General features: G+C 44.0%; 3 protein-coding genes across 3 annotated transcripts; 1 reads left to right on the top strand and 2 right to left on the bottom strand.

Moving 5' to 3' along the window:
* Positions 1-664: 664 nt before the first annotated feature.
* Positions 665-2,130, bottom strand: trub1 (TruB pseudouridine (psi) synthase family member 1). Its single transcript, XM_024141423.2, has one exon. The coding sequence runs from the start codon at positions 2,090-2,092 to the stop codon at positions 1,190-1,192; it is 903 nt and encodes a 300-aa protein (XP_023997191.1). The 5' UTR covers positions 2,093-2,130; the 3' UTR covers positions 665-1,189.
* Positions 2,131-2,175: 45 nt separating this feature from the next.
* On the top strand, positions 2,176-10,977 carry LOC112074230 (E3 ubiquitin-protein ligase CHIP). The gene is given in 10 exon segments (XM_070440434.1): positions 2,176-2,190; positions 3,948-4,081; positions 4,083-4,107; positions 4,371-4,443; positions 4,446-4,568; positions 5,334-5,499; positions 6,439-6,526; positions 7,432-7,488; positions 8,024-8,140; positions 10,478-10,977. Coding segments are annotated over 10 exon segments (924 nt in total). The 3' UTR covers positions 10,604-10,977.
* A 1,206-nt stretch (positions 10,978-12,183) lies between these two features.
* On the bottom strand, positions 12,184-17,539 carry jmjd8 (jumonji domain containing 8). Its single transcript, XM_070440433.1, has 9 exons — positions 17,338-17,539; positions 17,079-17,173; positions 16,868-16,918; positions 16,668-16,764; positions 16,505-16,573; positions 16,201-16,320; positions 15,368-15,435; positions 13,866-14,000; positions 12,184-13,238 (listed from the first exon to the last, which is right to left on the bottom strand). The coding sequence occupies exons 2-9, from the start codon at positions 17,142-17,144 to the stop codon at positions 13,158-13,160; spliced, it is 687 nt and encodes a 228-aa protein (XP_070296534.1). The 5' UTR covers positions 17,145-17,173; positions 17,338-17,539; the 3' UTR covers positions 12,184-13,157.
* Between the last annotated feature and the right edge of the window lie 4,196 nt (positions 17,540-21,735).

Genomic DNA, 21,735 nt, shown 5'->3' with positions numbered 1-21,735 from the left:
AGGCCGGTTAGACGTACTGCCAAATTCTCTAAAACAACGTTGGATGCAGCTTATGGTAGAGAAATTAACATTAAATTATCTGGCAACAGCTCTGGTGGACATTCCTGCAGTCAGCATGTCAATTGCACACTCCCTCAAAATGTAAGTAATCTGTGGCATTGTGTTGTGTGACAAAACTGTACATTTTAGTGGCCTTTTATTGTCCCCCGCACAAGGTGCACCTGTGTAATGATCATGCTGTTTAATCAGCTTCTTGATATGCCACACCMGTCAGGTGGATGGATTATCTTGGCAAAGGAGAAATGCTCACTAACAGGGATGTAAACAAATGTGTGCACAAAATTGGACTGAAATAAGCTTTTTGTGCATATGGAAAATGTCTGATCTTTTATTTCAGCTCATGAAACATGGGACCAGCACTTTACGTTTTTATTTTTGTTCAGTGTAGTATCCTCAAATAAATGTACAGTGGATTGAACTTAACCAATGTCTTATTGKGGATTTGAATGTGCTCTCTAGCAACTTCATATGTGCAAGGCTTCTTGGGGTCCCAATGCTAAGAAAACTAAGAAAACCAAACATGACTAGGTTATAATGACCTAAATACGAGAAACASCATCTCTGTGTTTACAACAAAACATCTGCAAAAAACTAACAACAAAAATAAGTGGAGACTTTTGTTGTTTATTAATTCTGACATGCAATGCTGTCAATTGGAAAGGTATGGGAGTTACATTTCAAGTTGCTTCCATGTCTTATCTTGTGCCAACACACGATCTTTGATTGTAACAATATTCAAAAACAAAACCTCAAAATGCATGACAAAATAAGACAGTTCAACAAAATAAAACCAATATTTAAAAATGCTGAATTACTTATTTAATCTATAAAGCAAAAAACATTAAATTGTCTTCGGTCAATTCCAATGACGATATCATATTCTAGTAATACACACATCAACAAAAATTATGCATGTAACAGTGAAGGGACTGGTTCAACTGGCTTCTGCCAAAGAATCGACCGGCACGAGGAATATGTTGTAAATTCCCACCAGCCATGCTTGCACCAAACCAATGCTTTTACATGCATGAGAGGGAGTGAACAAGTMCACACCTCCGGGGAGGGGCAGAGAACCAAAARGCTGCCTCAGGCTCTCATATAGAGGGGACATTYTGACTTTGGGGGAGGGTTATAACTCCCCCTTTTCATCTTTGCCATTCTTATCCCCCTTCACCTGGGCGTTRGGGGCCRGTTTAACKCCCAGGTTTGGGCTTGGTTTTGTGCCATCCTCKTTGGTGACCTCTGACCCMGGACAGGGCTGCATGGACTGAACYATGTSCTGCAGTGTCCAGTGTTCCTCCTGCAGCGTGTGGTCGTCAAGGGTAAACTGACCCTGTTTGGTKCGGATCAGCTTCCTCACGTGGGCACACGACGAGAGTGCTTTTCCCAGGTCGTCCACCAAGCTTCTGATATAAAATCCACCACCGCATTCAACATCAAGAGTGAAGAGAGGGGGAGTGAAGTCCTGCAACGACAGGTTATACACTGTGACCGGCCGTGCAGGTTTGGCTTCCACCTCGTGGCCTTGCTTCAGCAGGACAGAAAGACGCTTGCCATCCTTTTTCAGCGCAGAGTACAGTGGAGGAACCTGCATGATGTCCCCAGTGAACTGCTTCAACTTCTCCTCAAAGGCTTCTCTGGTAATGTGATCATAGAGCTTCTCATGAACCACCTTGCCTGTGGCGTCAAGGGTGTCTGTTGCTTTTCCCAACTCTCCAACAGCCATGTATTTCTTTGAACCAGCAAGCATAGTACTAAGCATCTTTGTTCCATTTCCAATCCCAACAACGAGCACACCAGAGGCTGCGCTGTCCAGAGTCCCGCCATGCCCCATTTTCAGAGCTTGCTTCTTTCTTTTTCTGGGATTAGGATCTTTCACACCTGCCTCTTTGAGGAGTGCCTCTTTTAATGAGTTTAAAACATCAGCAGACGTAGGTCCTTCCTTTTTATAAATGGCAAACAGTCCATTTAAAGATTGTAGTTTTGATAAAGAATGTTTAGGCACAGCTACGCCAGTTACTGTACCAGCCATGCTTGCTTTCCAAAACAATGAGGCGCGAGTTGATGACGCAATTTTAACTGAAAACACTTCCGTTTACAAATGCGTCATCATCAATGACTACCAGAAATGTATCAAAACATTATCTAGTTAGCTGGCTACGCACTAGCGTATCCTCCCAGCTAAAATAATACTACAGATTACACTATGTAAAATAGTATCAATTGATTATACACATGTTTGGATAGCTGTGCTTTTCGTTATCGTTAGGCAGTTCGCTAGCTAACGTTAGCTATATTACAAAATATTCAACTGTCTGCGTTGGAAGAGGTAACGTTAGACAGACGAGCTGTGTGAGAGGAGGCCAAAACCAGGACGAGAGCGAAGTCGGAGAGGCCGCTTGACACCTGAGGGGAGGGCATCGAAACGGTAACAGGCTAGCTAGCGTTATGCTTGCAGCTATTTGGAAGCTTGCCAGCTAGCTAGAGTTGACTGTTTTTCCTGTATCTTTACTTCAGTGCAACTGTCAAATCAAACGATGTAGCAAGCTTTCCCCTGTTGTTTTATCCAAACATTGTGCTAGTTAACTATAAATTAGCTACAGGTTGGGAAACCAGCAACACACCTCAGTCACTGTTTATAGTAGTAGGCCGGCAACACCCCATAATCACTGTTTATAGGAGTAGGCCGGCAACACCGCTCAATCACTGTTTACAATAGAGTAGACCAGCAACACCCCTGAATCACTGTTTATAGTAGTAGACCGGTAACACCCCTGAATCACTGTTTATAGTAGGAGACCGGCAACACCCCTGAATCACTGTTTATAGTAGTAGACCGGCAACACCCCTGAATCACTGTTTACAGTAGAGTAGACCAGCAACACCCCTCAATCACTGTTTACAGTAGAGTAGACCAGCAACACCCCTCAATCACTGTTTATAGGAGTAGACCGGCAACACCCCTCAATCACTGTTTATAGGAGTAGACCGGCAACACCCCTCAATCACTGTTTATAGTAGGAGAACTGGCAACACCCCTCAATCACTGTTTATAGAGTAGACCGGCAACACCCTCATCACTGTTTATAGTAGTAGACCGGCAACACCCCTCAATCACTGTTTATAGTAGTAGACCGCAACACCCCTGAATCACTGTTTATAGTAGTAGACCGGCAACACCCTCAATCACTGTTTATAGTAGTAGACCGGCAACACCCCTCAATCACTGTTTATAGTAGGAGACCGGCAACACCCTGAATCACTGTTTATAGTAGTAGACCGGCAACACCCCTGAATCACTGTTCAGTAGAGTAGACCAGCAACACCCCTCAATCACTGTTTATAGTAGTAGACTGGCAACACCCTCAATCACTGTTTATAGTAGTAGACCGGCAACACCCCTCAATCACTGTTTACAGTAGAGTAGACCAGCAACACCCCTCAATCACTGTTTACAGTAGAGTAGACCAGCAACACCCCTCAATCACTGTTTACAGTAGAGTAGACCAGCAACACCCCCAATCACTGTTTACAGTAGAGTAGACCAGCAACACCCCTCAATCACTGTTTACAGTAGAGTAGACCAGCAACACCCCTCAATCACTTTACAGTAGAGTAGACCAGCAACACCCTCAATCACGTTTACAGTAGAGTAGACCAGCAACACCCCTCAATCACTGTTTACAGTAGAGTAGACCAGCAACACCCCTGAATCACTGTTTGTAAGTAGACTGGCAATACCCCTGAATCACTGTTTATAGTAGTAACCGGCAACACCCCTCAAATGAAACTCCTCCATCTGCCTTCCCCACCCAAACTATTGATGTCTTGGAACTTGTGCATTCTCCCCCAGCCAGCCGCAGCCCGGCCTGAGACACGGGTAGCAGGATAGGGAAGCAGAGCGGAGGCCCCGCCACAGCGGGGCCGGCGGACAAGATGGCGGGCAGCCCGAGAAGAGTGTCTCGGCGCAGGAGTGGAAGGAGCAGGGCAACCGCCTCTTCCTCAGCCGCAAGTACCAGGAGTGCCGCCTGCTACAGCAAAGCCATTGTAAGGAAAAGGGGTCGGGAGAAGGGGGAGAGAGATAAAGAGAGTGTGGAGTGTGTGTGGGTGCAACTGAGGTAGTGTCCCAAATTGTAACTTTGCATGATGAGTAACCTCACTCCGGACATAGAAAGTCAGCTGTCGCTTGTAGCGAAGATGTGTGTGTGTGTGTGTGTGTGTGTGTGCGTGTGCAAGCGTGGCATACTTAGGAATGGGATAAGGGTGTGAGAAAGGGGGATAGAAATAGTGAATAATGTGTTTGTCCCCAGAAGCGGAATCCCTCAGTGTCTGTGTACTACACCAACCGGGCACGTGTGCACGTGAAGCTGCAGCAACATGACAAGCCCTGGCCGACTGCAAGCAGGCGCTGGAGCTGGACCCCCAGTCAGTCAAGGCCCTCTTCTTCCTGGGTCAGTGTCACCTGGAGATGGAGAACTACGACGAAGCCATCGGCAACCTACAGAGAGGTGGGCTGGTGACCTAGGTGGCAATCAAGGGTCCAGAGACAGAGGGTGCATCTCAAGTCGAAATAGCCTCCTATCCCGTAGTCCCCCTGTCCCGTAGCCCCCTGTCCTATAGGCCTCGTGTCTTCTCTCCTTCATCTGTACTCATTTTAAAGAGCTGGACAAGTGTCAAAAGAAATTCCAATATACATCTACCAGGTACTGTTAACCAGTCTTTGGATTTCAGATCGGTGTAGATTAAAGAGAGAAATTAAAAGAGGTAGCTACTAGACTATTGAGATGGAGGAGATGATGCGAAGCTACTAGACTATTGAGATGAGAGGAAGCTACTAGACTATTGAGATGAGGAGAGGAAGCTACTAGACTATTGAGAGAGAAGAGGAGCTACAGACTATTAGGAGGAAAGCTACTAGACTATAGAGAGGAAGCTACTATTGAGATGAGGAGAGGAAGCTACTAGACTATTGAGATGAGGAGAGGAAGCTACTAATATTAATGAGGAGAGGAAGCTACTAGACTATTGAGATGAGGAGAGGAAGCTACTAGACTATTGAAATGAGGAGAGGAAGCTACTTCAGACTATCAGATGCACCCATCCCGGACACACTCCCATTCAGGAGTCTAGATACACACATCAAAATATATTTATAAGTTACTTATTTATAAGTCTTGACAGAAATTGGATTAAGTCAGCTCTACAGCTAATACAAACTTCATTTTCACCATTAGATCATTAATAATAATAGTTGTCCTTCATTTGGCCCTCAGCATATAACCTGGCGAAAGAGCAACGGTTGAACTTTGGCGACGACATTCCCAGTGCCCTCCGGATAGCCAAGAAGAAGCGCTGGAACAGCATCGAGGAGAAGCGCATTAACCAGGAGAACGAGCTGCACGCCTATCTCACCAAACTCATCCTGGCWGAGAAGGAGAGGTGAGAGATTCTTTCTGTGCTCACCTATAGTTTGTTTCCGGTTGTGTGTTCTATATATGTTGTGTATCAGTGGACGGCTCATAGTAATGGCTGGAGTGGAGTCTAGTGGCTGGAATGGAGTTCAATGGAATGYTATCCAGCATGTGTTTGATGCCATTCCAATCACACCGTTCCAGCTTTTATAATGACCCGTCCTCCCCTCAGCAGCCTCCACTGTTGTCTGTGTGTGTATATAATGTGTGAGCTGTGCTAAGGTTCTCCTCTTGTAGAACAATAGAGACTCATCTGAATCTGTTCCGGCCACATGGTGGGAACACTGTAGGGTTTGGGAGGGGGATTTACACAACATTAATTCACTTTGTGAATCAGAGAATAGCCATTTTGATTTAGTTTGATTTGATTTAGTTTTTCCACAACACTCAAGTTGAAATGAAACAACCATAAACGTGTTGTGCAATCAATTCCCATTAGTCAATGGGAAACCATGGCATTCTCCCAGCCTTGTTGGTAGAACGTCACTTACAGTTGGGGGCATTAATATAATAATAATATATGCCATTTGGCAGACYCTTTCAACCAAAGCAGTCATGCAGGCATATGCTTTTCATGCCCGGTGGTCTCGGGAATCAAACCCACTATCCTGATGTTGCAAGCACCATGCTCTAGATGACTGTTAATAACTGTGTGCTTGGCGTCACTCTGGGAGAGTTTTTTAAATATATATTTTTATGCCCCCAACTGTGGTTGGTGTGTAAAACCAGTTAGTCCATCCATTTATAGGCCTACAATCCATACTATCCATTTATATTGCTATACGTTAAGCCTTCATTGTTGAAAGTTACTGAAGTAATCCATACTATCCATTTATATTGCATTAAGTTAAGCCTTGGTTGGCTGAAGTTAGCAGAGTGATTTGGATGACTTTGGTTCTATCCTCAGGGAACTGGATGACAGCAGAGAGGAACAAGACGCCAAGTCGGAGGAATGCAGAAGTCGACACGACCTCACTAAGTTCCACTCCAAACACGTGAGTCCTAAACCAAGTGTACTAACATCCAGCTAACGTCCATAGACGCAGGGTACAAACAAATAACAATGGGACAATAAGGACTTACCCACATTCTGTTTAGAATGCTCTCGTAGCCTAGGTTACCAGAAATGGTTAAACAACAAAAGGGTTTTCATCAGCTAAACCAAAGACATGTTAACACAACCTTACTAATCAAGATCTGTTTTTTTCCTCATAAGGATGTGCAACAGAACAGGGGTGTTATGCTCCCAAAAACTCTTAGTGGGCACAAAGTACGTGAGGATGGCAGGGGGTGGTCTGGAGGGGGGGGTAGGAGAATTTAGCAGTTGTGCTTAAATTATAATTTGACATAGAATTTTTGCAAAGATAAGAATAACTCTTGAGCTGTCTGTATCCTCCTGACTAGTGGTAAAATAAAATATATAAATATGCTTCTCTGCATCCCTGCTAAAATCTGGGTAAAAGATTGAGAGGAACGTGAGTGTTATTCAGTACATTTAGTTATTGCTTGCTTTTCTAGTCTACCAACCTTACCAGCAGACAAGCTAGCTACTCTAACTTGATTGATAGCCTGAAATGGCTTCTTGGTAGCGAGTTGTGAGGTAGGTGGCTAGTAGTGTGTATATATAAAAACTTTTTTTTTAAAGAATTATTATTATTATTTATTTTTTACAGGACAAATCTGAGTGGGCACGTGCCCCTGTGTCCCCTATGGGCATGATGCCTCTGCAACAGAACATGTTTTAAACCTGTTTAAATCGTGTTTGGCTTTACTCTAGCTTATTGCATGTATGTGTGTCTTTCGGGGGAGTTGGGATAAAGCGGAAGTAAAATTTTGGTTGGACCTTGTGTACAATTGATGAATAAAGTGATTTTAATTTTGTTGTCACATTTCTCTACAGGACAAGCACCTGTCAGACATGGAGGAGCTCTTCTCTCAGCTGGATGAGAAGAGGAAGGTGAGTGCTCTACTGCCTCCTGCTGGATACAGGATCAGGGGGAGAATCTCTGTTGCATTTCCTTGATTCTTCCTCTCCCCTTTCCTCGCCTCTYTCCGAAAACCCATTGGATGAGAAGGTCAGAGGTCCCTCCCCTCTAACCTTCCCCTCCAATGGTTTTTGAGAAGGAGGCGAGTAATAGGGAGATATAAATACAAGTTTCATCTTGTCTTCTGATTGGCTGGGTGAAAATGATTCCAAATTGCTTCCACCTGTCCAATCCTCTCAGATCTAGAGGAGCGGCTAGTCTGCTGTGGAGTAGGGGCTAGGGGTTTGGAACTCATCACTAGCCCATACATAATCAATGGTTTGTATTTGATGGCTATCACTCTGGCCATACCAGAAACAACTCTCTATGCCTAAACCCTTAAACAAACTTAACCCCTTCATTAATAACAAATACCAGGTCAGAATGTACAAGACACTAAAATATGTAACTACAGTATACATCTGTTCTATCATGGCTATTTAGTGATAACCTCTGTTTGTTTAACAGAAGAGGGAGATCCCAGACTACCTGTGTGGAAAGATCAGCTTTGAYTTGATGAGGGAGCCCTGCATTACACCCAGTGGGATCACTTATGACCGCAAAGACATTGAGGAGCACCTACAGGTAAGGATTAGTCTCATCAAACCTGACCCTAGGCAACAGCAGTGACTGGGTCAGGTTTGAAAGATGGGCTCTTAAAAATTCTGGGGTGGGTCCTCTTCAGACAGACAACTCTCCCAGCAAATCACGAGGCAGACATGCCAGAAAGTCATGATTTGAAACCAAAGTTTGAAGGCGCAATCTTTGCAATGGTTTTAGTGAAGGTAGTTGATGCAAACTAGACACTTGCAAAATGCACTCATTAAAAATAACCTCAGTGATCGCCATCTTGCTAGCTACTATTTAGTATTGTATTCAAGCYGATAAAGTAGTGATCAGGTATTGATGTAGGCAGTGAAGTAGTTCCTCTATGCCAAACTGACGTTCTGGTACGTACATGTTAAACTGGAACAATTGTGGGAGGCAACCTGGATGTTGCCTCCCACAACCCATGTAAAAGAATAGTTACACATCATTTCTGTGGTAGTATTATTAAGTATTAAGCAGGGGTGAATGTAAGGCGGTATGATCCGGTACGGTGTCCCGGCAAAATATATCGTGGGGGTACGTTGTACCGGTAAAACATGACCCTTTCTCAACAATAATTAAAACAAGTCAAGAACTGTATGCCATTACACCACTATCATTACAGCATGTCAGAGACATGAAACATGAAAACGGCTCCAAAGTAGAGATGAGTGGCCGACACCGAGACACGCGCGGTCAGCAGTGGACGCATAAATTCTGTCCTAATGACGATGGGCGAATGTCATCAGACTTTCTGGTGTTTTTATGTCCCAGATGCTTCTTTCCATTCACCACTGTGTTTGGAGGCTGGAATTGAAATATACTGTGAGTGGATGAACGCAGGCTGGTAGCCTATTAGTAAAGCAGCCCTTTTGAAGTGACAGCTTGACAATCAGATGAAAACATCATAACTGTTTGTGTTTATGCCACAATAAAAGGTCATACATGTTAAATGACAAATCTTTACGACTAGGCCCACAGAGATGCTATTGAATTAATAGGGATTCAAATCAAATTTTATTTGTCACATCTGCCAACAACAACAACAGATGTAGTAGACCTTACAGTGAAATGCTGAATACAACAGATGTAGACCTTACAGTGAAATGCTGAATACAACAGATGTAGACCTTACAGTGAAATGCTGAATACAACAGATGTAGACCTTACAGTGAAATGCTGAATACAACAGATGTAGACCTTACAGTGAAATGCTGAATACAACAGATGTAGACCTTACAGTGAAATGCTGAATACAACAGATGTAGACCTTACAGTGAAATGAATACAACAGATGTAGACCTTACAGTAAATGCTGAATACAACAGATGTAGACCTTACAGTGAAATGCTGAATACAACAGATGTAGACCTTACAGTGAAATGCTGAATACAACAGATGTAGACCTTACAGTGAATGCTGAATACAACAGATGTAGACCTTACAGTGAATAGCTGAATACAACAGATGTAGACCTTACAGTGAAATGCTGAATACAACAGATGTAGACCTTACAGTGAAATGCTGAATACAACAGATGTAGACCTTACAGTGAAATGCTGAATACAACAGATGTAGACCTTACAGTGAAATGCTGAATACAACAGATGTAGACCTTACAGTGAATGCTGAATACAACAGATGTAAGCCTTACAGTGAAATGCGACTGTACAACAGATGTAGACCTTACAGTGAAATGCTGAATACAACAGATGTAGACCTTACAGTGAAATGTGAATACAACAGATGTAGACCTACAGTGAAATGCTGAATACAACAGTGTAGACCTTACAGTGAAATGTGATACAAACAGATGTAGACCTTACAGTGAAATGCTGAATACAACAGATGTAGACCTACAGTGAATGTGAATAACAGATGTAGCCTTACAGTGAAATGCTGAATACAACAGATGTAGACCTTACAGTGAAATGCTTACTTACAACCCTTAACAAACAATGCAGTTCTAAGAAAAATACCACCAAAAAAAAAGTAAGAGATAAGAATAACAAATAATTAAAGAGCAGCAGTAATAACAATAGTGGGGCTATATACAGGGGGTGCCGGTACAGAGTCAATGTGCGGGGCACTGGTTAGCCGAGGTAATTGAGGTAATATGACATGTAGGTAGAGTTATTAAAGTGACGATGCATAGATAGTAACAGAGTAGCAGCAGCGTAGAAGACGGGAGGGGTGTAATTCTCTGATCAGGCTCATAACTTCGGTTGGTCAGGAGGTTCTGTACCAGGAAGAAATGAAATGTACTTTCAGCCCTGGTATTAAGGTGTTATGTCTCCCATAGGATCCTAACTGTCTTTGTTCTTATGTTTGCAGCGAGTGGGCCATTTTGACCCGGTGACACGCAGCCCTCTGACTCAAGACCAGCTGATCCCTAATCTGGCCATGAAAGAGGTCATCGATGCTTTCATCATGGAGAATGGATGGGTGGAGGACTACTGAAGGAGGGAGGGAGGGAGGGAGAGTAGGAATCATCATTCCAAAAGAGAACCAGACATAAAAAGACCACAACAAACCAAACAAGTATGATCTACATTTTAAAGCCGAGGCCACACACAGAGTGACATACCTTCACTAGGACTGAGACTACACCACAGACTGACATACCTTCACTAGGACTGAGACTACACCACAGATTGACATACCTTCACTAGGACTGAGACTACACCACAGACTGACATACCTTCACTAGGACTGAGACTACACCCACAGACTGACATACCTTCACTAGGGTGGACTACACCACAGACTGACATACCTTCACTAGGACTGAGACTACACCACAGACTGACATACCTTCACTAGGACTGAGACTACACCACAGACTGATACTAGGACTGCCATTAAATCTCCTGTTGATCTATACARCTCTCTCMCTGTTTCCATCCTTGTCCTTTRCCCCCCTTTTCTTTTATTGTGTCTCTCAGCTGCTCATACTAGTCAGACCCAACAATCAGGACACGCTACCAAACATTGCACCGAATCAGAGCACATCATCCAACAACAGGACCCAATCAGAATATAGTACCCAACACCTTGGGCCAATCGCTTGAACGTTACACTCAGAACAACCAATCACATTGCAGACTCCTAAACCCAGCGGCCCAATCACATCCTAGACCTCGAGTCTACAAGTGCAGCGATTGACKAATCAGGGCTAAATGTACTCTACTTGTGGTGATGCTCCACAACTTGTCTTCTATTTTAAATCTCCTTTTCTATGGGGAAGAGGACTGTCTGAGGCYCCGCCATGTTTTCGCCACTCTCCCATTCTAGTCCTCTTGAGTGGCTTGTAGATGGTCCAATGTAGTCCTCTTGAGTGATGGGCCYATTTGAAACCCAACCTGATCTCTTACCACCACAATGCAGCACTTCTCTATATCCTCTTGGAGGGCTGAAAAGACTGTATAAGCATGAGTTGTATAATTTAGAAAGAAACCCTCGCCCTCATCTTCAGTGTTTTGCAGTATGTAGGGAAGCAATATGTGTAACCAATATGATGGAAGGGTCCGGGAAGAGCATTCAAGGCTTTGCGCAAAGGGTTATTGTTTGACCAAGGACGTCTCTAATTTTGGCTAGCTGAGTTTCCACTCATCTGGCTCATACAGAGCTGAGCGTTAATGAATGGGGAAGTGCGTAGCAGTAGGGGTCAGGGTTGGGGTCAATTAATTAAACCCAATTCCACATTTTCTTTGAAAAGATTGGTTTAAAATTGTGTGAGTCACAGGTGTGTTTTTGATGGCTGTGTTTAATTGTAATGTGTTTTCTCTGGTTTACATGTCACTGAATGTTTTCAGGTGGTGTCCTGTGTGCCTCAAGTGGAGCTTGAAGTAGAATATGGAAGTCAGMCATCTGATTGGCTTTGAGAAGGGCTGTCTTCTCTTCAGTATAACTTACTGCTCGTGGTCTCTTTTGTTTTAATGATTCCACGTTTAGAGCCTTAGTCCAATGGCTGCAAAGCATGGTTGGGGTCYATGACATTTTTCAAGTGACGATTTTAGAATGCAAATTCATGGATAAAAAATAAAGGGGTCATTTTCAATTCGACCCCTCAACCCTGCTGCAAACAGATAATCAGTTTCCTCTTCTCATCATTTCAGAAATCATACATTCCTCTCAGCCATACGAACCTGTTTGACTTACCAACTGAAAATGATTGAATGTGAAATGAACCTGTATATTCCTACCCTCTGCTGGATATGAGGATGCACAGTTTTGTTGTGTTAGTCTGTCATGTGTATCAATATTATGTGTACATGTAGGGGTGGGGACATTCTCCCCCTAGGCCCTGATTCCTCCTAAGAGAGGGGTGGGAACAGTCAAGTTTCTCTGGAGCCTCATTGGGGCTGTGAATGTTCTTTATTTCACTGTCGTGCTGTTATGTCTACCAGTGTTCCAATAAAGGCTACAACAGAGGCTGCAGTGTTTACGTTGATAATCAAGATACAAATGGTCATCTTATTTTCAAGTACTTTATTTTTTAAATAAATGTAAAATATATTAGCTGCATTTGACCTAGTTGGCCCGGTACCATGGAACCGATGGGAAAAGTCCCAGAAGTGGAAACGCGCTGGAAAACCAGTGAGTGACTTCCAGGGAATAGTCAGAACAAGCCACACTTATCTCCTATTGGTCAGTAGACGTTCCAATAGTCTTTGATCGCTTTGTTTCTTTGTCTCTGAACAGATGGACCACTGATCTACATCGTAGTTATGACGACAGAGCGGCAATACAGCGTTCGGTTGACAGGAGCGGTGTGTTGCCATTTCAGTTGACATGATACTTTTGAAAGTGCATCCTTCCTGCTCCCCCTCACTAAGCAGTAACCACTGTGTGTGTGTGATCTGTGCTGTCTGAGGGGGGTTGAGAACTGTGCAAGAAATCTGTGATTTCCTCAGAGGGGAAGAAGGAATGATGCATGTTGAAAGTATTCTAACAGGGCTTTGGTCACAGGGCAATGACCCATATGACCTTTAGTCTGTTGCAGGGTCAGGGGTCAGCCCAGGAAGGTGGATATGAAGACACTGGTGTCCAAATTGAGCGTGGCATGCCACCAGCGGTCAGGGAAATACAGCACCTATCAGCAACAACACAAAAAGTCAGTGACATTGTAATGACAAGCTATTAATACTTGATATTATTATCTTCCTGCTTTGCCTTGGTAAGGAAAAAATACGTAAGAAATAATCTGAATGCAGCCTATCATTCCAATTCAGTGAAAACAATGGCTCAAAAGTAATGTTTGCCTCAAACGTAGTGACCCCATGGTTGTTTTAAGTGTTTAAAATGATATTCCATAGTTGAAATTTCAAAAAGGAGAATGGCTCCTACTATCCCTATAATGTTAAATTTTAGCTCATGTTAGTGACTCATGGTTGATAAATGTGTTTAACATTTCATGGTTGAAATTCTTCCAAATGAWGATGACTGATTGTTATCCTCATTCTGTTGGAAAATGCATACAACATTATTTTAGCTGATGTTAGTGATCTGTGTAGATGGAGGGAAGGGTGACAGTATTCCGATATTCAACCAGTCGGTCTAATATATTATGGCTGCATTGGCACAGGCAGACCAATTCTGATCTTTTGACCAATTATTGTAAAAAGAGCTGATCTGATTGGTCAAAAGACTAATTAGTAGAAGGAATGAGAGATCTGAATTGGGCTGCCTGTGAACACAGCCTTAATGGTAGTTCTCTGACCTCTCCTGGCCGGATGGTGCACTCTATGGGCTTCTCCTCCTCAAGCAGGTAAGGGTATGTGTCTTTGACCCAGGACAGGGTGGTGTAGTTGGGGTGGAAATGGGGCGCCTTGTCCGGGGGGTACAGGAACCAGCGCTGTGGTGGTTGGAGAAAAAAGGTATCTCATACTGTTGTGTTTAACAGACGTGCATCAATTACAACAAGGTAAGTGTAGATGTTGAGGCTGACCCTGGATTCAGGCTTACACCAGCCTACCTACTGGTGTTGGCCAATGTTAACTTTACCAGGTGTCATTAGGGACGCTGGGACAGCTGTAACCAGGTGTCATTAGGGACGCTGGGACAGCTGTAACCAGATGTCATTAGGGACACTGGGACAGCTGTAACCAGGTGTCATTAGCGGACGCTGGGACAGTTGTAACCAGGTGTCATTAGGGACGCTGGGACAGCTGTAACCTGGGTGTCATTAGGGACGCTGGACAGTTGTAACCAGGTGTCATTAGGACGCTGGGACAGCTGTAACCTGGTGTCATTAGGGACGCTGGACAAGTCTGTAACCAGGTGTCATTAGGGACGCTGGGACAGCTGTAACTGGTGTCATTAGGGACGCTGGGACAGTTGTAACCAGGTGTCATTAGGGACGCTGGGACAGCTGTAACCAGGTTCATTAGGGACGCTGGGACAGTTGTACCAGGTGTCATTAGGGACGCTGGACAGTTGTAACCAAGGTGTCATTAGGGACGCTGGGACAGCTGTAACCTGGTGTCATTAGGGACGCTGGGACAGTTGTAACCAGGTGTCTTTAGGGACGCTGGGACAGCTGTAACCTGGTGTCATTAGGGACGCTGGGACAGTTGTAACCAGGTGTCATTAGGGAGCTGGGACAGTTGTAACCAGGTGTCATTAGGGACGCTGGGACAGCTGTAACCTGGTGTCATTAGGGACGCTGGGACAGTTGTAACCAGGTGTCATTAGGACGCTGGACAGCTGTAACCTGGTGTCATTAGGGACGCTGGGCACGCTGTAACCTGGTGTCATTAGGGACGCTGGGACAGCTGTACATGGTGTCATTAGGGACGCTGGGACAGCTGTAACTGGTGTCATTAGGGACGCTGGAGCAGCTATAACCTGGTGTCATTAGGGACGCTGGGACAGCTGTAACCAGGATGTCATTAAGGACGCTGGGAGAGCTGTAACCTGGTGTCCATTAGGGACGCTGGGACAGCTGTAACCTGGTGTCATTAGGGACGCTGGGACAGCTGTAACCAGGTGTCATTAGGGACGCTGGGACAGCTGTATTTGAAACATGTTCATTTTGTTTGTCGTTTCCCCATTACTCCTCTTTCTTCAAGGTCCTGTTGTTTTATTGATGTAAAGTGTGTTGTGACTCATGTGAAATGCACTTTAAATAAATCTGACTTAATTTTAAGATATTCTTAGGAGAAATGATCAAGCATTAAGGTGGACCATGATTTGATAGGCAGTTGTTAATGTGTTGTTTACCTTCCTGCCATAGATGACCTCAGAGTAGCCAGGTCCATGCCAATGGAAGGGTACACCTGTTCCTGGGCCTGGTTGGGTGGGTAGATAAAGGCACAGGAGGTAAGCCTCAACAGAGGATGACAGCCTGTTCTTTAGTCACCACAGTAACTGGCTGTATGTATGACACACTAAGATGTTCTCTTCTCACAGATGCTGCAGTGTGCATGGAGGTTTGTTCAGCTCTCTGCCAACCTGATAGCTGCAGGTGGCAGTTAATGCTTCGCAGTTTAGCCTCTTGCTTCGTACTCTGTGTCCCGTACAAGTCGCCCTGCTACTGATGGTAACTCCATATCGTTGAATCTACCCTGAACAGCTGTAAGATATGATTCTGATATCCAACCCTTGACCCTGGTATAGTGTAATCCACAACATATTAATAATAATATTATACACTGTGTACAAAACATTAGGAACACCTGCTCTTTCCATGAGGAACTGACCAGGTGAATCCAGGTGAAAGCTATGATCCCTTATTGATATCACCTGGTAAATCCACAAAAAATCTGTGTAGATGAAGGGAAGGAGACAGGTTAAAGAAGGATTTTTAAGCCTTGAGACGTGGATTGTGTATGTGTGCCATTCAGAGGATATTTAAGTGCCTTTGAATGGGGTATGGTAGTAGGTGCCAGGTGCACCGGTTTGTGTCAAGAGCTGTAACACTGCTGGGTTTTTCATGCTCAACAGTTTCCGGTGTGTATCAAGAATAGTCCACCACTCAAAGGACATCCAGCCAACTTGACACAACGGTGGGAAGCTGTACTAACGGAGCCATACAGGTCCACAGATCCACTGACCTGCGATCCCGAAGCTGTAGGCCCCCGTGGTGTGAGGCAGCATGTAGCATGGTGCCTTGTAGTTCTCAAACAGAGAGTGCCACTCAGTGAAGTTGTTGTCCCCGAAGAAATACAGAGTGTCTGTCAAAGAGAGACCGGGTYAGATACAGGATGTCTGGCTGTGTGAACTTTAAATTGTTTCTGTTAATGCTTTGACTTTTCAGRGTGATCACATAACATGTTGTATTATGTTACGGATCATGGTTTGCCTGTTGAGCTCATGTACRSTACAACGACCATTAGGTGTTCCAGACACCAAACTCACCACTGCCCAGTGTGTCCAAAGACTGAGGCCTCAGCAGCAAGTCCACAAACTCCTCAAACCGGACATCCACTAAATGATAATGAAGAGGCAAAGTAATGTACTACAAAGAGAGAACACTGAATAGCTTCTAGGATGACGACATTGTGTGTGTGTGTGTGTGTACCTTTCCTGTAAGAGTAGGTGTTGGCAGTGCTGAGCCTCACTATCCTCTCTCCATACTGCTGCAGCAGGCTCGACTTGGAGCACAAGAACTGGAATTTCTGAAAACAAAACAATTACGTTCACCAGAGCCCATTGCTAGACTGATAGTAAGGCCTATGAGACAAGTTTATTTTTGTAATTGCTTTTTTGATTCACATGTACCGCTACTTCGTCAGAGAACATTTTCAGGATGCTGGTTTGGAGTAGGCATATCTAGGAATAAAATGAGGTTGTGTTACAATACTGGTGCAAAATTAGATAGAACATAGGTGTTTCAATGTATGGGTGCAGAAACACAGAGAAGAGAGAGAGTAATGATTTACAGAGACTACAAACACACCCAGGCTGAACATGAAAGACTACAGTAACGTACTGCTGGATAAACTGGCGATGTGATAACGAAGCTTTGTCCAGATGTCAATGTTGCAAGGACCCTCATCAGTCAAACTGTTTTCTGAATTTGACGACCTGCATACGAGGGGGAAATACGCTTTTTGGGCTACGAATACTAGTATTATTGAATGAATGTAAGAGTTAGATATTGATTAAAAGTTAAATAATTGGGGAAAAATAAGAATAGAAGTAGTCGTATTTATAGATGGTCAAAGACGTAGCCTAAAAGAAACACTCACCACCCTCCGTCATTCTCCGACACCAGTGAATCTAAAGCGATCTCCAAAACAATAGGAGAAATACTTGTATTCCGAATTTATATTCATATGGAAATAGTTTAACAGTGCGTCGTAAATACGCCTCATGTCCGTATACCTTTATGGAGTTACGTGTTTCTAATAGAAAGGCTTTAGATTGCTCCTGCGTTGTGCAATGCCCATTGGCTATTGATTTCCTTCTTCCTGAGTGTAGTGTTCATATGGACCAATCACATTTGACCACGAGCTGTCTATGGAGGGATTCACAAGAGGTACAATTTGTATTGTTTTTGCTAGACAGGATGCAGTTTATGTCAGAAGGGACTTTTCGTAGCAGGTTAGAAAGAATTTACACACACAAAAAACATTATTTTTTTTTGAAGAATTTACACAGCAGCGACAGATTAGGTAATTAACGTACCAGGTAAGGAGAATTAGGTTGAGGTTAGGAAATGGGATAGGGTTTTCTAAAATTCTCCTGACGTGCACATTTTGACGTTACTTTGACATTAGCTGCATCCTTCTAGCCATGACCATATTGAATAGCACAAATTTAATTGCACACGGTACATTTAATTTGTATTTTTGTTTAAAAATTCAACTGATGAAAGGGCATACATTTTCTCCACAACTCTTTCTAATTGTCCTTCACAGACTTTGACAATATTATTTTGGCAGAATTATATACTAAAATAGCCAGGTATAATGTTTGCTTGTATAGTATATTTCTCTTTGTTATACCACAGTTCACCTTTTGATTAATACATGTAAACTCAGCAAAAAAAGAACGTCCTCTCACTGTCAACTGCGTTTATTTCCAGCGAACTTAACATGTGTAAATATTTGTATGAACATAACAAGATTCAACAACTGAGACATAAACTGAACAAGTCCACAGACATGTGACTAACGAAATTGAATAATGTGTCTCTGAACAAAGGGGGGGGGGGGGGGTCAAATTCAAAAGTAACAGTCAGTATTGGTGTGGCCACCAGCTGCAGTAAGTACTGCAGTGCATCTCCTCCTCATGGAGTGCACCAGATTAGCCAGTTCTTGCTGTGAGGTGTTACCCAACTCTTCCACCAGGCACCTGCAAGTTCCCGGACAATTATTGGGGGGAATGGCCCTAGCCTCACCTCCGATCCAACAGGTCCAGACGTGCTCAATGGGATTGCGATCCGGGCTCTCCGCTGGCCATGGCAGAACACTGACATCTGTCTTGCAGGAAATCACGCACAGAAGAGCAGTAGAGTCATGTCAGGATGAGCCTGCAGGAAGGGTACAACATAAGGGAGGAGGATGTCTTCCCTGTAACACACAGTGTTGAGATTGCTTGCAAGCTCAGTCCGATGATGCTGTGACACACCGCCCAGACCATGACGGACCCTCCACTCTCGATCCCGCTCCAGAGTACAGGCCTCGGTGTAAGGCTCATTCCTTCGACGATAACGCGAATCCGACCATCACCACTGTTGAGACAAACCGTGACTCGTTAGTGAAGAGCACTTTTTGCCAGTCCTGTCTGGTCCAGTGACGGTGGGTTGTGCCCATAGGTGATGTTGTTGCCTGTGATGTCTGGTGAGGACCTGCCTTACAACAGGCCTACAAGCCCTCAGTCCAGCCTGTCTCAGTGTAACAGTATAACTTTTAAACGTCCTCGCCCCGACACGGGCGCGAACCAGGGACCCTCTGCACACATCGACAACTGACACCCACGAATGCATCGTTACCCATCGCTCCACAAAGGCCACGGCCTTGCAGTGAAGCAAGGGGCAACCTACTTAAGTCTCAGAGCAAGTGACGTAACTTGATTGAAATGCTACTAGCGCGTACCGCGCTAACTAGCTAGCCATTTCACATCCGTTACCACTCACCCCCTTTCAACCTCCTCTTTTCGCAGCAACCAGTGATCGGGTCAACAGCATCAATGTAAACAGTATAATTTAAACCGTCCCCTCGCCCCGACACGGCGCGAACCAGGAACCCTCTGCACACACATCAACAACAAGTCACCCACGAGAGCGTCGTTACCATCGCTCCACAAAGGCGCGGCCCTTGCAGAGCAAGGGGACCTCACTTAGTTCTCAGAGCAAGTGACGTAACTGATTGAAATGCTACTAGCGGTACCGCCTAATAGCTAGCCATTTCACATCGTTACATCAGCCTATTGCAGACAGTCTGAGCACTGATGGAGGGATTGTGCTTTCCTGGTGTAACTTGGGCAGTTGTTGTTGCCATCCTGTACCTGTCCCGCAGGTGTGATGTTCGGATGTACCGATCTGAGCAGGTGTTCTTACACGTGTCTGCCACTGCGAGGACGAATCAGCTGTCGTCCTGTTCCCTGTAGCACTGTCTTAGGCATCTCACATTATGGACATTGCAATTTATTTACCGTGGCCACATCTGCAGTCCTCATGTCTCTTGCAGCATGCCTAAGGCACGTTCACACAGATGAGCAGGGACCCTGGGCATTTTCTTTTGGTGTTTTTCAGAGTCAGTAGAAAGGCCTCTTTAGTGTCCTAAGTTTTCATAACTTTGACCTTAATTGCCTAGCGTCTGTAAGCTGTTAGTGTCTTAAACGAACATTCCACAGGTGCTCATTAATTGTTTATGGTTCATTGAACAAGCATGGGAAACAGTGTTTAAACCCTTACAATGAAGATCTGTGACGTTATTTGGATTTTTACTAATTATCTTTGAAAGACAAGGGTTTGAAAAAGGGACGTTTATTTTTTTGCTGAGTTTATTGACGATTATTGAGATATGGATTTAATGCATTTCAATTTAACGCATTGTTACGAACTGATCTTTTATTAAAAAACTGTCAGCATTCATGTAAATATTTTAATAAAGTTCAAAAATACTGTATCAAGAAACTATTGAAAGAGGCTAGGTGGCTTTTGGAATGGGGCTTGATGGCAGAGGAAACGTTTGAGGTACATATAATGTACAATCATTATAGAAAACCTTTCTTATACAAAGTCACAAACAATTGGGGGCGGCAGGTAGCCTAGTGCTTAGTGTTGGCAGTAACCGAAAGGTTGCGAGATCGAATCCCCGAGCTGACAAGGTAAAATCTGTCTTTCTGCCCTGAACAAGGCAGTTAACCCACTGTTCCTAGGCAGTCATTGAAAATAAGAATTTGTTCTTAACTGACTTGCTAGTTAAAAAGGTTCAATAAAAAATCCAATAAAAAATAAAGTAGATCTTAAACAGGAAGGATGTTTACTATTAAATAAATACATAATTCCAGTTTGGCATTTTCACAGAAAGACACTCATTGTGGGTCTTCTAGTTGTCAGTAAAAGCAGAGAGCATGCAGTCTCAGCAGCTCCTTACTGCTGTGTGTGTGTGTTAGTAACCAGGCAGGTGCTGATGGCGTTTGTTGTCATAGTGGCCTAGACCTATCTGCTGCATTCGACACATAATACCAAGATCTCAGGCTGCGCACACTGCATTGCATCCTAGCCTAGCAGGTGCTCCTACCAGGTGATTGTGGAGAAGGTCTGTGTCTTCCCACAAGGTTGTGCTATGTTGTCCCCCATGGCTTGTACTAGCCTCTCCTGTTCTCGATCTTGGACACCTAAGTCATTGATTTCTGTATGTGAGCCAGACGTATTGTGCTGTCTACAGTATAGCTTCCTCCAATGTCCTGTAAACTACTGGGCTGGAGACAATAGTGATCTCTGTATCTAAACACACGTCGACGCTCCTCCTTGCTAAAGTACGGAACGAGTGAACTATAGAAAAATATGCTAATTTGATTGTCATTGGCGACATTTCAGCTAGTGTGGAGTTAGCTTACGGCACATTTTAACTCTGTTGAGCTATGTCCACATGGTGTCTTAATGTTGTGATGTGGGAATGACACCATCTTTTCCCTTCTCCCTCTGACACCCATGTGGTGAACGTATCTTCGGCTGGGTTTCTGGCCTACCTTACCGATTCAAGCTAGACTTGCAAGACGAGGAGAGAGCTGCTCTTCTCCCGAGGAAGGCTGTTCCACTCAAGACCTTCTTAATCAAGAGTTGACGAACTCCGAATTCTATGTAAGTATACCTGTATATACTCCCAGTGGAAAGGGGCCCGCTAAAGGAGGGGGAAGGGGCGCCTTTGTTCATAATAATGGCTGAGAATGGAGTGATATGGAATGGTATGCAAACTCGAGCTAGATACCATTCCATTCACTCCACTCCAAGCCATTATCTATGAAGCTGTCCTGCCCCAGAAATAGTTTTACAATTTGTTCCACAAAGCATGAAAACGAGACTTTGGTAGTGCAAGACTATGATTGGGGTTTGACCACATTCAGACCGTTCTTCTCGTCTTAAAGTGGAATCTTATTGATGAAACTGCCACGCCCGTTTGGGATATTAACAA

This window comes from Salvelinus sp. IW2-2015, unplaced genomic scaffold (assembly GCF_002910315.2).
Source record: "Salvelinus sp. IW2-2015 unplaced genomic scaffold, ASM291031v2 Un_scaffold2538, whole genome shotgun sequence".
In the NCBI taxonomy this organism is placed as follows: Eukaryota; Metazoa; Chordata; class Actinopteri; order Salmoniformes; family Salmonidae; genus Salvelinus; species Salvelinus sp. IW2-2015.
The sequence above is the reverse complement of the archived record's forward strand: the minus strand, read 5'-3'. Positions and strand labels throughout refer to the sequence as shown.

What these genes read in the sequence shown, in the direction of transcription:
- jmjd8 (XM_070440433.1), bottom strand. Translation starts at nt 17,144, where the DNA reads ATGAGGGTCCTTGCAACATTGACATCTGGACAAAGCTTCGTTATCACA. An exon ending in CATCGCCAGTTTATCCAGCA is followed by an intron (nt 16,919 to 17,078) that starts GTACGTTACTGT and finishes TTTTATTCCTAG; the next exon opens with ATATGCCTACTCCAAACCAG. An exon ending in GCACCATCCGGCCAGGAGAG is followed by an intron (nt 13,239 to 13,865) that starts GTCAGAGAACTA and finishes TGTTGCTGATAG; the next exon opens with GTGCTGTATTTCCCTGACCG.